Genomic DNA, 12,977 nt, shown 5'->3' with positions numbered 1-12,977 from the left:
ATCACTGAAATCCTGGACGATGAAAAACTGCTGCGCCGGGCTGAGTGGCTCAGACGGTTGAGGCGCTGGCCTTCTGACCCCAACTTGGCAGGTTCGATCCTGGCTCAGTCCGGTGGTATTTGAAGGTGCTCAAATACGTCAGCCTTGTGTCGGTAGATTTACTGGCACGTAAAAGAACTCCTGCGGGACAAAATCCCGGCACCTCGGCGTCTCCGAAAACCGTAAAAGTAGTTAGTGAGACGTAAAGCAAATAGCATTATTATTTATTAAAAACTGCTGCAAATGCCTTCCGAGATAATTGCTGGTTTCAGTGATAATGTACCTAAATACCATTTTCCTTTCGATTTTTCTAAGTAATTAAAGCTAGAAACAAAGAATTGTCATTGAAAACAACTATATGTCACGTCAGGAGGGTCAAGGACAGCAGCTATCTATCCCGTTATCAGAGATATTATGAACAAAAAGGAACAAAACGTGACAAACTGAAGGCATATCAGAAAACATGTGCTCTAATTTTCAAGAGGCAAGGGCTAATCCAATGGCTGTGTATGATATTGATATAAGGCGGTGGGCATGAAAGAAAACTGTGCTAGTGGCTTTACGTCGCACCGACACAGATAGGTATTATGGCGACGATGGGATAGGAAAGACCTAGGAGTTGGAAGGAAGCGGCCGTGGCCTTAATTAAGGTACAACCCCAGCATTTGCCTGGTGTGAATATGGGAAACCACGGAAAACCATCTTCGGGGCTGCCGACAGTGGGATTCGAACCCACTATCTCCCGGATGGAAGCTCACAGCCGCGTGCCTCTAACTGCACAGCCAACTCGCCCGGTGAAAGAAACATAGAGCGCTTGGAGTGACTCATTTCAAAGTTGGATCGACCTTGGTTTGGAATTTCAAAACAGTTCGCAATATTGTTACTCGCAATGTTACGCACTTTGTAACTTACAGACATGTCCAATCACAAGAAGATATTTGAGAATTCTGTGATGGCATTTGGTAATGAATTCACTGACAATATCGTTCGTAATTATTCATCAACAGAAGTTCTGAATACCAACCAATCTGCTACATTCACAAAGACCGCACACTGTCTAGCATCGATGAAAGGGCCACGATTATCGGAGTGAAATCAACGTCGGAAATATGCCATACAGTATACAGTTCAGCCCATTGTAACCACGGAAGGTCTCCACTTTTTATTGTATTACGTGAAACAAGTGGCATATTTGGCTCCTTTGTGAAACAGAATGTGGTCCGAACTATTAACTCACATATATATAACTTGTTCAAAAACAGGCAAAGTGGGCATGGTAGGATAACTATCTCTCACTCAGTGTTGGAGCAAAATGCTGTCTGTTTCTAGATTTATTTTCGTTCCATCAAAAATATTTTTTCGTAATTCCGGATAAACACAAGCAGGTAACACCCATCCGAACTAGTGCAACTTCCCTAGTTATCGAACGAGTGATTAAGCGATTTGGGTCATATAGCTGTCAGCTTGCATTCGGGAGATGGTGGGTTCGAACCACGTGGTTGGTAGCTCTGAATATGGTGTCCCGTTGATTCTCATTTTCACACTAGGCTTTATCTTAATAAGGCCGCGGTCAATTCCCCAACACTCCTATTTCTTTCCTATCCCATCGTCGCCATAAGACCTATCTGTGACGGCGCGATACAAATATTGTAAAACAAATTCCCTTGTTCAACGTTTGGATGTATACTGTTTCGTCAATGGAAGAACTTCGCCAGACTTCTTTTGTGAGGAAGTCTTACTAGACAACATTGACGCTGACCTCCAGAGCCGTAACGCTGTTATCAACCTTCATGTACTTATCCATAAGAAATTCAGTGCTCCCATATTTAATAACATGAAAAACCATGCCTGGAAGAGAGCTGCATTTCCACTTGAACGTGATGCCTTTGATGCTCCTGAAAATACTACATGGGACACTGAATATCCCAGTTGCTCAATTCCCAACTGTACAAGCATCCAATATGCTTATTGTCGTTTACATTTGTGCTTAACAGATTTCAACATCAAGACCCAAAATATGTTTAAGTATTTATAAGGACAGCTAAAATGAGTAGAATAATCATTATTTATATCTGATTTTTCAGTAGTATTAATTATTATACCAATATCTAGATACATTCTTCTTTCCTTTCTTAAGCATTTACTACAGCTGAACTTTCAATCGTGTTTGATTGTATGCCAATATCTATCAGAAGCATCACGAATGCCCTTGTCAGTGTGATTGTTAGGAAAATGAGAACTGACTTTGTTTGCGAGGAAGATTGAAGTTGTCTGCTCATTCGCTATGGAGTTAGGAGTTGTCTGCCCTCTCTTTAAATAGATAGGAGTTGTCTGTTCCCTCGCTTGGAAGGTGGCATTTGTCTTACACTCGACATGGAAGTGTAAGTTGTCTTAACTCACTCACTAGAGAAGTGGAAGTTGTCTTAGCTCACTCACTAGAGAAGTGGAGGTTGTCTGCTCACTCACTATGGAGACAGAAGTTGTCTTAGCTCACTCAGCTTGGAGGAAGGAGTTGTCTGCTCTCTCGGTAAGGAAATGGGAGTTGTCTGCTGTCTCACAAGAGATGTGTGAGTTTTAATTTATTGAGTCGCTCGGTAGGAATGTGGGAGTTATCTTAGGTCACTGGACATGGAGTTAGGAGTTGCCTGTCCCCTCGTAAGGGAGCTGGAAGTTGTCATAGCTTGCTAGGGATTGAGAGTTGCCTAAATAAGTTTATCAGTTTACTTCCACATTTCTTGCACAAATGCTTTATGGTAATTCATTTAGTATGAATGTTTTCTACCTATTATTAAATTGCTGCAGATTCACGAACTACAACTTCTCCAGTCATAATGAACGATTATGATAGGAATATTATTTTAAGGGACAGAATTAGAAAGGTACTAGCTGTCGTCCTTAATGTTCCATTTATGCATCACTGTACTTATTCTCAGTCATAAACACTAAGGTATATTAGAAACCATTGTTCACCGTTCTATCCTGTGAATGAAGACAGGTTTCCTTATTTTTTTCAAAGAAATTATGAAATGTTTCAGCTAAAAAGTATATGAATTATGGAATGTAAACTCGTGCCCTGGTATTCCTCAAGGAGATGTAACTCTTTTAGGAACAACCTCGATGGAGGTGAGCTGCATGTAGCCTATATTTTTAACCATTTATCAGAACTCCTACCAATTTTCAATCTCTCGCAGTGTATCAACGACATTATGAAATTCGCTGTTAACTCGAATTCACTGCAACTCCTTGAAATATTATAGAGAACTAAAGACTGCGTTCAAGATGATGTGACATTAATTTAAAACAGATTTCTTTGTTAGGAATGTAGAAGAAGAAGGCATAATTTTTGACCAGCATTCAATGTTAGAATTATGATAGCTTATTAAGTGTGTTATAGTGTATGAGTTAGTAATAAAAACCGTACATCAACCTACACGTGTTACTCCAAAACTGGAGTCAAGAAACAAGGGTAAGTAATTTGTGTAACATTTTGTCTAATTTTGTTCAATCTCGAAATTTTTCTTGGTCCCAGTGGATTCCGCTTTGGGCAAGTTCCACTGTAGTTACAAAACAAAGCGTGAGCTTGACAGACAATTTGCGGGGGAATGTGACAGAAAAGTTCAGAAATCACCAAAATCAGCAGGGGTGATATTTCTTAGTCACACATAAGCTAAAGGTAGTGGATTGAATTTGTGGCCCTTGCGTGCACTACAGGCATTATCAAGTAGTTAAGTACTTACCCATTTTTATGTCCCTGTTTGCTACTAGCTGACGACCTTTCTCCTCCGTCCAGCATAATTTGAGTGCCGCCGATGCTGCTGGTATAGTCGGGTTCTGACCGTAATCTAGTTGAGGTATTGTATCAGTACCAGTACACTTCGGCTCCTATTAACACAAAGATTCTTAAATTAGAGTACGAAAATGAAGAACATTAACCTATTACGTGCAAAATATTATTTTCTTTTCAGTTAATTTACGATCGATCAGCAGTATGTTATACAGATCAGGGCGGACTTGAATTAAACATAACATATATCTAAAAGGCACTCAAATAATATAAACAAAATGTACAAGAGCGCACCAAGAGAAATGAAAGAACACTTTGAGGTTGGCCAGTGGGCTCCTCCCAATATCACTTTCAGTAAGAGTTTCAGAAAAACAGTGCATAATATATAATCACTTCACGCTGAAGAAATAAGTTATTTAGTGCTAAAGATTGTACACGGTGTTCACGTTCTCTGACATAAGACAGAATCGTCATCACTCGAGTCACTAAGTAGCTGGTCTTCAGGTGATCTTTTTTCTTATTACTACAAATGGTGTTAAGCCTCCGAAGAACATGCGGCCAGAATTTACAGAGTGAGCATATCTATATATATAAAATAACTTGTCCTGACTGACTGACTGACTGACTGACTGATTCATCATCGCCGAGCCAAAACTACTGGACATAAAGAAATGAAATTTTGGGGATATATTCATATTAAGATGTAGGTGCTCGCTAAGAGAGGATTTTTGGATATTCCGTCGCTAAGGGGGTGAAAAGGGGGGTGAAATTTTAAAATTTGTGTATCTATATCTCAAAACTTTTAAAGGTTATAGATGTGAAAATTGGTATTTAGAATCTCCTTTAAAAATAAAGAAACACGTATATTTTGTTTTCGGAAAATCCCAATAGAAAGGGTGGAAAAGGGTGAATAATGGGTTGAATGCCTTTATTGGGGCTACTTATATTTCAGAACCTGAAGATATTACAGACCTGAACATTTGTATTTTGGATCTACTTTAAACGTAAAGAAACACGTATTTTTCGTTTTTTGAAAATCCAAATAAAGGGGGGTGAATTTTTTAAAATGAGTGTGTCTACAACTTAAAACTTGAAAATTTACAGATGTAAAAATTGGTAGTTAGAATCTCCTCTAAAAATAAAGGAACACGTATTTTTTTGTTTCCTGTAAATCCTAATAGGAGGGGTGTAAAAGGGTGAAAATGGGTTGAATGCCTTTAATGAGGATACATATATCTCAGAAACGAAGGATATTACAGAACTGAAAATTTGTATATGGGATCTCCTTTAAAAATAAAGAAACGCGTATTTTAGTTTTTGGAAAATCCAATTAATGGCGGTTAAACAGGAGTGACAAATTGGGGTGAATTTTTTGAAAGACTATATCTACAGATTATCTTGGAAACGTAAAATGTTACAGACGTAAAAAGTGGGTGTTTGGAGTCTCCTGTAAATGTAAAGAAACAGAGGTGATTTGTTTTTGGAAACTCCACTTAAGGGGAACTCAAAAGGGGTGAAATTTTAAAATGAGAATTTTTACAGTATATCTAAAAAAACTTAACATGTTACAGAAGTGAAAAATGGTATTTTTTTATCTCTATTAAACATAAAGAAACGTGTATTCTTAGTATTCAGAAATACTACTTGGGAGGAGGGGGGGGTTAAAGTGACTGAAAATGGTGTTGAATTCTTTTAATTAGGCTACTGATATCTCAAAAATGAAGATGTTACAGACGTGAAATTTGATATTTGCAATCTGCTTTAAAAGTAAAGAAACACGTATTCTCGGAAAATCCAATGAAGGGTTGGGGGGGGGGATGAAAGAATTGAAAAATTAATTGACTTAATTGTATGAGAATACATACATCTAATAAAAACTAAAGTTGTTACAGACGTGAAAATTCGTATTTGGATCTCCTTTAAAAACAAAGAAAAACGCGTTTTGGGGGGAAACCATCTTGGAGGGCGGGAGTGTAAAGGAGTTGAATTCCTTTCATGAGGACACATAAATCAAAAACTGAAGAAGTTAGAGTCGTGATAATTGGTATTTAGAAGATCCTTTACTATTAAAGAAACAAGTATTTTTTGCGGGAAAATTCACTTAGGGGGGCGCGGGGGAGGGGAGTAGTGTGAAATGAAGTGAAGAATGTAAATTATTTTTATGGGGATACTTATATCTCAAAACTGAAGGTAATAGACGTGAACATTGGTGTTTGGAATTTCCCTTAAACATATAGAAACAAGCCTTCTTTTAATTTTTTTTTTGGGGGGGGGGGTGGTAAATAAACTTAACGGCGGTAGGGTATAGAAGGAGGTGAGACCAATTGATTTTACTGTTATTAATGTACTTATAAGGATCCTCCGTTGCTCAGGCAGCAGCGCGCCGGCCTCTCACAGCTGGGTTCCGTGGTTCAAATCCCGGTCACTCCATGTGATATTCGTGCTGGACAAAACGAAGGCGGGACAGGTTTTTCTCCGGATACTTCGGTTTTCCCTGTCATCAGCCATTCCAGCAACAAATAATAATAATAATAATGTTCCGGACCGTCATCAAATGTGCGGACCGCGCTGGAAACGGCTACTGGACGGGTAATGACTAAGAATGCAGTCCGGCCGCCGGTCCAGTGCCGCCAAGGCACCCAATATAACAGCACGCCGGATCTCCTGAAGGATTTTATCCATATTAAAAATGGTTATAGGAAAAGATGGCAAAGATTTACGTACCCAACTGACCGGGAGGAATACCTGAGCCTAGCCCGGGAAGTACGAACTCGATTGCTGGAAAGGAAGATTGAAAAATGGGAGGAAACGTGCCGTAAAATAAGAAAAAACGAGTCAGATCGAGAATTTTGGTGGATTCTCGCAGAAAACGAGTCAGATCGCGAATTTCGGCGGATTATATATCTAAAACAATAAGCATTCAATTATAAATTTCAGTATAATACCGTAGCGAAGCACGGGTATCTTGCTAGTATCTATATATATAAAATAGCTTGTCCTGACTGACTGACTGACTGACTGACTGACTGATTCATCATCGCCGAGCCAAAACTACTGGACATAAAGAAATTAAATTTTGGGGATATATTCACATTATGATGTCGGTGCTCGCTAAGAGAGGATTTTTGGATATTCCTTCGGTAAGTGGGTGAAAAGGGGGGGGTGAAATTTTAAAATGAGTTATCTATATCTCAAAACTTCAAACGTTTATAGATGTGAAAATTGGTATTTGGAATCTTCTTTAAAAATAAGGAAACACGTATTTTTTTGTTTTTAGAAAATCCCAATAGGAGGGGTGAAAAAGGGTGAAAATTGGGGGAAATGGGTTGAATGCCTTTAATCAGGATACCGGTACTTATATACCAGAAACCGAAGATATTACAGACCTCAAAATTGGTACTTTTGATCTCTTTTAAAAATAAAGAAACACGTATTTTTTTTGTTTTTGGAAAATCTAATGAATGGGAGGGTGAAAAGGGGGTGAATGTTTAAAATGAGTGAATCTATATCTCTAAACTTTTAAAGTTTGCTGATGTAAAAATTGGTATTTAGAATCTTCATTAAAAATCAAGAAACACGCATCTTTTGTTTTCGGAAAATCGCAATAGGAGGAGTGAAAATGGGTGAAAATGGGTTGAATGCCTTTAATGAGGCTACTTATATCTCAGAAACTGAAGATATTACAGACCTGAAAATTGGTGTTTGGGATCTCCTTTAAAAGTAAAGACACACGTATTTTGTTGTTTGTGGAAAATCCAATTAATGGGGGGGTGAAAAGGGGGTGTTTTTTTAAAATGAGTGTATCTATATCTCAAAACTTTTAAAGTTTATAGATGTAAAATTTGGTATTTAGAATCTCCTTTAAAAATAAAGAAACACGTATTCTTTTGTTTTCGGAAAATACCAATAGGAAGGGTGTAAAAGGGTGAAAAATGAGTTGAATTCCTTTAATGAGGCTACTTATATTTCAGAACCTGAAGATATTACAGACCTGAAAATTGGTATTTTGGATCTACTTTAAAAGTAAAGAACCACGTATTTTTTTCGTTTTTGGAAAATCCAAATATTGGGGGGTGAAAAGGGGGGGTTGAATTTTTTAAAATGAGTTACATCTTAAAACTTTAAAATTTACAGATGTAAAAATTGGTAGTTAGAATCTCCTCTAAAAATAAAGGAACACGTATTTTTTTTATTTTCTGTAAATCCTAATAGGAGGGGTGTAAAAGGGGTGAAAAATGGGTTGAATGCCTTTAATGGGGATACATATATCTCAGAAACGAAAGATATTACAGAACTGAAAATTTGTATATGGGATCTCCTTTAAAAATAAAGAAACACGTAATTCTTAGTTTTGGGGAAATCGAATTAATGGCGGTTAAACAGGAGTGACAAATTGGGTGAATTTTTTGAAAGACTATATCTACAGAATATCTTGGAAACGTAAAATGTTACAGACGTAAAAAGTGGGTGTTTGGAATCTCCTGTAAATGTAAATAAACATAGGTGATTTGTTTTTGGAAACTCCACTTAAGGGGAACTCAAAAGGGGTGAAATTTTAAAATGAGAATTTTTACAGTATATCTAAAAAAAACTTAACATATTACAGAAGTGAAGGTATTTTTTATCTCTATTAAACATAAAGAAACGTGTGGTTTTAGTTTTCGGAAATACCACTTGGGTGGAGGGGGGTGGTAAAAGTGACTGAAAATGGTGTTGAATTCTTTTAATTAGGCTACTGATATCACAAAAATGAAGACGTTACAGACGTGAAATTTGATATTTGCAATCTGCTTTAAAAGTAAAGAAACACGTATTCTCGGAAAATCCAATGAAGGGGGGGGGGGAAGAATTGAAAAATTAATTGGGTTAATTGTATGAGAATACATACATCTAATAAAAACTAAAGTTGTTACAGACGTGAAAATTCGTATTTGGATCTCCTTTAAGAACACAGAAAAGCGCGTTTTGGTGGGGAAACCATCTTGGACGCGGGAGTGTAAAGAAGTTGAATTCCTTTCATGAGGACACATAAATCAAAAACTGAAGAAGTTAGAGTCGTGATCATTGGTATTTAAGAAGATCCTTTACTATTAAAGAAACAAGTATTTTTGCGGGAAAATTCACTTGGGGGGGGGGGGGAGTATTGTGATATGAAGTGCAGAAAGTAAATTATTTTTATTGGGATACTTATATCTCAAAACTGAAGGTAATAGACGTGAACATTGGTGTTTGGAATCTCCCTTTAACATAAAGAAACAAGCATTCTTTTAATTTTTTGGGGAGGGTGGGTGGCGGTAAATAAACTTAACGGCGGTGGGGTGTAGAAGGAGGTGAGACCAATTGATTTTAGCTGTTATTAATGTACTTATAAGGATCCTCCGTTGCTCAGGCGGCAGCGCGCCGGCCTCTCACAGCTGGGTTCCGTGGTTCAAATCCCGGTCACTCCATGTGACATTCGTGCTGGACAAAACGGTGGCGGGACAGGTTTTTCTCCGGATACTCCGGTTTTCCCGGTCATCAGCCATTCCAGCAACACATAATAGTAATAATAATAATAATAATAATAATAATAATACTATTCCGGACCGTCGTCAAATGTGCGGACCGCGCTGGAAACGGCTCCTGGACGGGTAATGACTAAGAATGCAGTCCGGCCGCGGGTTCAGTGCCGCCAAGGCACCCAATATGACACCACGCCGGTTCTCCTGAAGGATTTTATCCATATTAAAAATGATTATAGGAAAAGATGGCAAAGATTTACGGACCCATCTGACCGGGAGGAATACCTGAGCCTAGCCCGGGAAGTACGAAATCGATTGCTGGAAAGGAAGATTGAAAAATGGGAGGAAATGTGCCGTAAAATAATAGAAAACCAGTCAGATCGGGAATTTTGGTGGATTCTCGCAGAAAACGAGTCAGATCGCGAATTTCGTCGGATTATATATCTAAAACAATAAGCATTCAATTATAAATTGCAGTATAATACCGTAGCGAAGCACGGGTATCTTGCTAGTATATATATATATATGGTACATATATTTCGTGGTTGAAAAGAAAAGTCATATCTTATAAATTAATACTAATGTCTGATAAACATTGGCCGTAATTGTGGAGTTAGGTTTGAGATGGCAACTGAAGTTGGCAGTGGGGTATTCCACCTTACTGAAGGAGGTTATAGACGGTTCTGTTGTTAGGGGTACTTCTTACATGACAGTATGATGTGTTTCAGGTCGCCTATTTCTCCAGGGTCTTCTGGACAGTGAGGATTATCGAAGACCTTGATCCCGTGTAGATGACTCGGATAACATTCATGACGCAGACGCATTCTTATTAAAGATGCAAGTTGTCTGCTAGTTAGTTTCAATTCCTTGAACCAGATTTGCGTTGGTATGGTGGTCTGAATTTCAGCATAGTGCTTTCCTCTTGCAAGCTGTGATATTTTCCACTACTCAGACCATTCCCTGTAGACCTGTTGTTTGATTATGGGCAGGAAATCAGAATATGGTAACTGTTTGTGAAGGTGTAGTTCACAAGTTAAGGCTTCTCTCGCTAGCTGGTCCACTATCTCGTTCATCGTTATACCAGAGTGGCATTTAATCCATACGAGATGAATTTCTTGAGCTGTTTTCTGGGGTGTAGATTAAGTTCAAAATGTCTAACATATCCCGATATGTAGACAGGTCCCAGCGAGAATTTTGTAGCTTTTGAAGGGCACATTGTGAGTCAGAAAGTATTAGAATTTTACGGAAGTGACGAATTCCATAGTCAATGGCTGAGTGGATAGCTAAAATTTCTGCAATAACGATATACGTCTCTTGGGGTATTCTGTCCAGGTATGGGTAGAAGTGTAGGCGAACCATCATTCAATATGTATACGTTGTATTCATCAACAATTTGTAAAATACTGCATTGTAATGACTAGACATCGGTTTTTAGGCAAATTCCTATTTTTTTCTTAACACCTACATGCGTCATCTTTTAAATTTACATGTTTCATGAACGTTTAGGTCTATATAAAGCAGTTTTATAATGCCTAAATATGTCTATTTTGAAGTTAGCGCCTATTTTCCATTCTAAGTCTATTCTTAGTGCCAATTTTCCAGATTGACTAGTTTTTCCTTTGTTAGATTTGAATTTCCTTTATAATTTTGATATTTTACACTATGCATAATAATGGTCTACTGTACCATTATTTTTAAAGAGTCAGTAACTTAAAGGTCAACTATGATTCTTATGAGCCTGTACCGTTAAACACTACAAGGACAGATTGCAACCCCTTCCTCCTTCCCAGCTTTGGTAAGCCCAGCAATTAGTGACACAATACGAACGTCCCAGTTTCTTTACCTTTATAAATAAAACCTTGTCAAATCTTGGAATTTCATCTTTCACTAGAATAACAGCTGCACATCTGTTACATGTTGGTCTTTAGAGTTCAACGTGTTCACTTGAATAAAACGTAATGCCGAAAATAAAATCATCTTAAGTGAAAGGTGAAAGTGAAATTCCAGTTCATCATATCAAAAACATTAAATATTTCCCTGTGTCTTCAGTTGACGTTGAACGCTATTTCTCAGCGTGCAAATTAATACTTAGTGACATAGGCTATAACATTTCCATGGACAATTTGGAGAAAGTGCTTATTATTTACTGTGAAGCCAACTACGGACATGTAATTGTGAGTCAGACCTGGATGTGCCGATTGTGAAATGTATTTGGTTTCTTTTAATACCGATATTCATCATCATCATCATCTGTTTACTCTCCAGGTTCGGCTTTTCCCTCGGACAATACCGATATTACACATTAAAATTAAGTTAAGGTCCTTTACATCACTGTTTTCATGTTTCGTTGATATCTGCTCAGTTATACAAAGGGTATATGCCTATTATTCATTTTAGTGCCTAAATCTTGCAGTTAAGGAGCCTATTTTAGGCGCCTAAAACATTACCTTTTGGGAGCCTAAACTTCCGCTGTCTAGTAATGACGTAAACGAACATTTATAATTCTGCCAGCAAGTTTGGTTAAGTTTAGTATCACTTTACCATCGTCGTTGTTTTCGAGTTCAAAAGATGGGTGGATTATTAATAATAATGTTTTTGGCTTTACGTCCCACTTACTTTTACGGTTTTCGGAATCGCCGAGGTGCCAGAATTTAGTCCCGCAAGAGGGGTGGATTGTTTGTCATTTTATGTACAGAATATACAGGGTGAAGCGTAATTCGCGCACTCGGGCGTCGCAGCGCGACTCCTCACATGCCAGCAATAAAAAAATGTATCTTACAAAATTTCATCTTGCGAGTATATCCGGCAGAAAAACGACGTTGAAGATTAGCAATCTGGCAACACTGTAACCACATGAGGGTAACTACTTCTGTCAGCAGACAATACTCATATTGTACAGTTGGTGCAATGGATAGAGTTTTGGGTTAGCATGCAGGAGGTCGAGTGGTCGATCCTGGGTTGAGGCGTATGTTTTTATTTCGTAAATGAGGTCCAGGTGGTATGGTATCTGGCATCTTAATCGTCAACAGCGATTGCAGTGGGTCCTCTAGAAACCATTTGCACTTACATACTACGATCCTAGAAATGGACGAAAAATCGTTTTCATTGGTCAGCTTTGAAAGGCGCCCTTTCCACGTCGTGGGCGTGAATTTATTCGCACCACTTCATCTACTAGATGTGAAACCTGTTTTCTTTGTACCCTCCTCCAATGGTCCCATAGATTAGTACCAACTATTATTCTTGCCTCGTTCAGGTCCATTACATTTCATTAGGGCCTTACGTTACCAGTAGGCCTAGCAACGTGCTCTGCGAATAATGTCCAAACTCGGTTACAATTTGTATGTGTTATCACCGTCCGCCTCTGTGGTGTAGTGGTTAGCGTGATTAGCTGCCACCCCCGGAGGCCCGGGTTCGATTCCCGGCTCTGCCACGAAATTTGAAAAGTGGTACGAGGGCTGGAACGGGGTCCACTCAGCCTCGGGAGGTCAACTGAGTAGAGGCATCCTGGAAGTGGTTTTCCGTGGTTTCCCACTTCTCCTCCAGGCGAATGCCGGGATGGTACCTAACTTAAGGCCACGGCCGCTTCCTTCCCTCTTCCTTCCCTATCCCTTCCAATCTTCCCATCCTTCCACAAGGCCCCTGTTCAGCATAGC

General features: G+C 38.6%; 1 protein-coding gene across 2 annotated transcripts in view; it reads right to left on the bottom strand.

Moving 5' to 3' along the window:
• Window positions 1-12,977, bottom strand: part of LOC136863063 (SET and MYND domain-containing protein DDB_G0273589) — a 510,889-nt gene that overhangs the window by 309,921 nt on the left and 187,991 nt on the right. For both annotated transcript variants that reach the window (XM_067139394.2, XM_067139393.2), the window contains exon 3: window positions 3,777-3,921. In XM_067139394.2, coding sequence (XP_066995495.2) covers window positions 3,777-3,921 — 145 coding nt within the window. The remainder of the gene's footprint in view (window positions 1-3,776; window positions 3,922-12,977) is intronic.

Source organism: Anabrus simplex, chromosome 2 (genome assembly GCF_040414725.1).
Source record: "Anabrus simplex isolate iqAnaSimp1 chromosome 2, ASM4041472v1, whole genome shotgun sequence".
NCBI lineage: Eukaryota > Metazoa > Arthropoda > Insecta > Orthoptera > Tettigoniidae > Anabrus > Anabrus simplex.
Note: the sequence above shows the minus strand (reverse complement) of the source record. Positions and strands in the feature narration are given on the sequence as shown.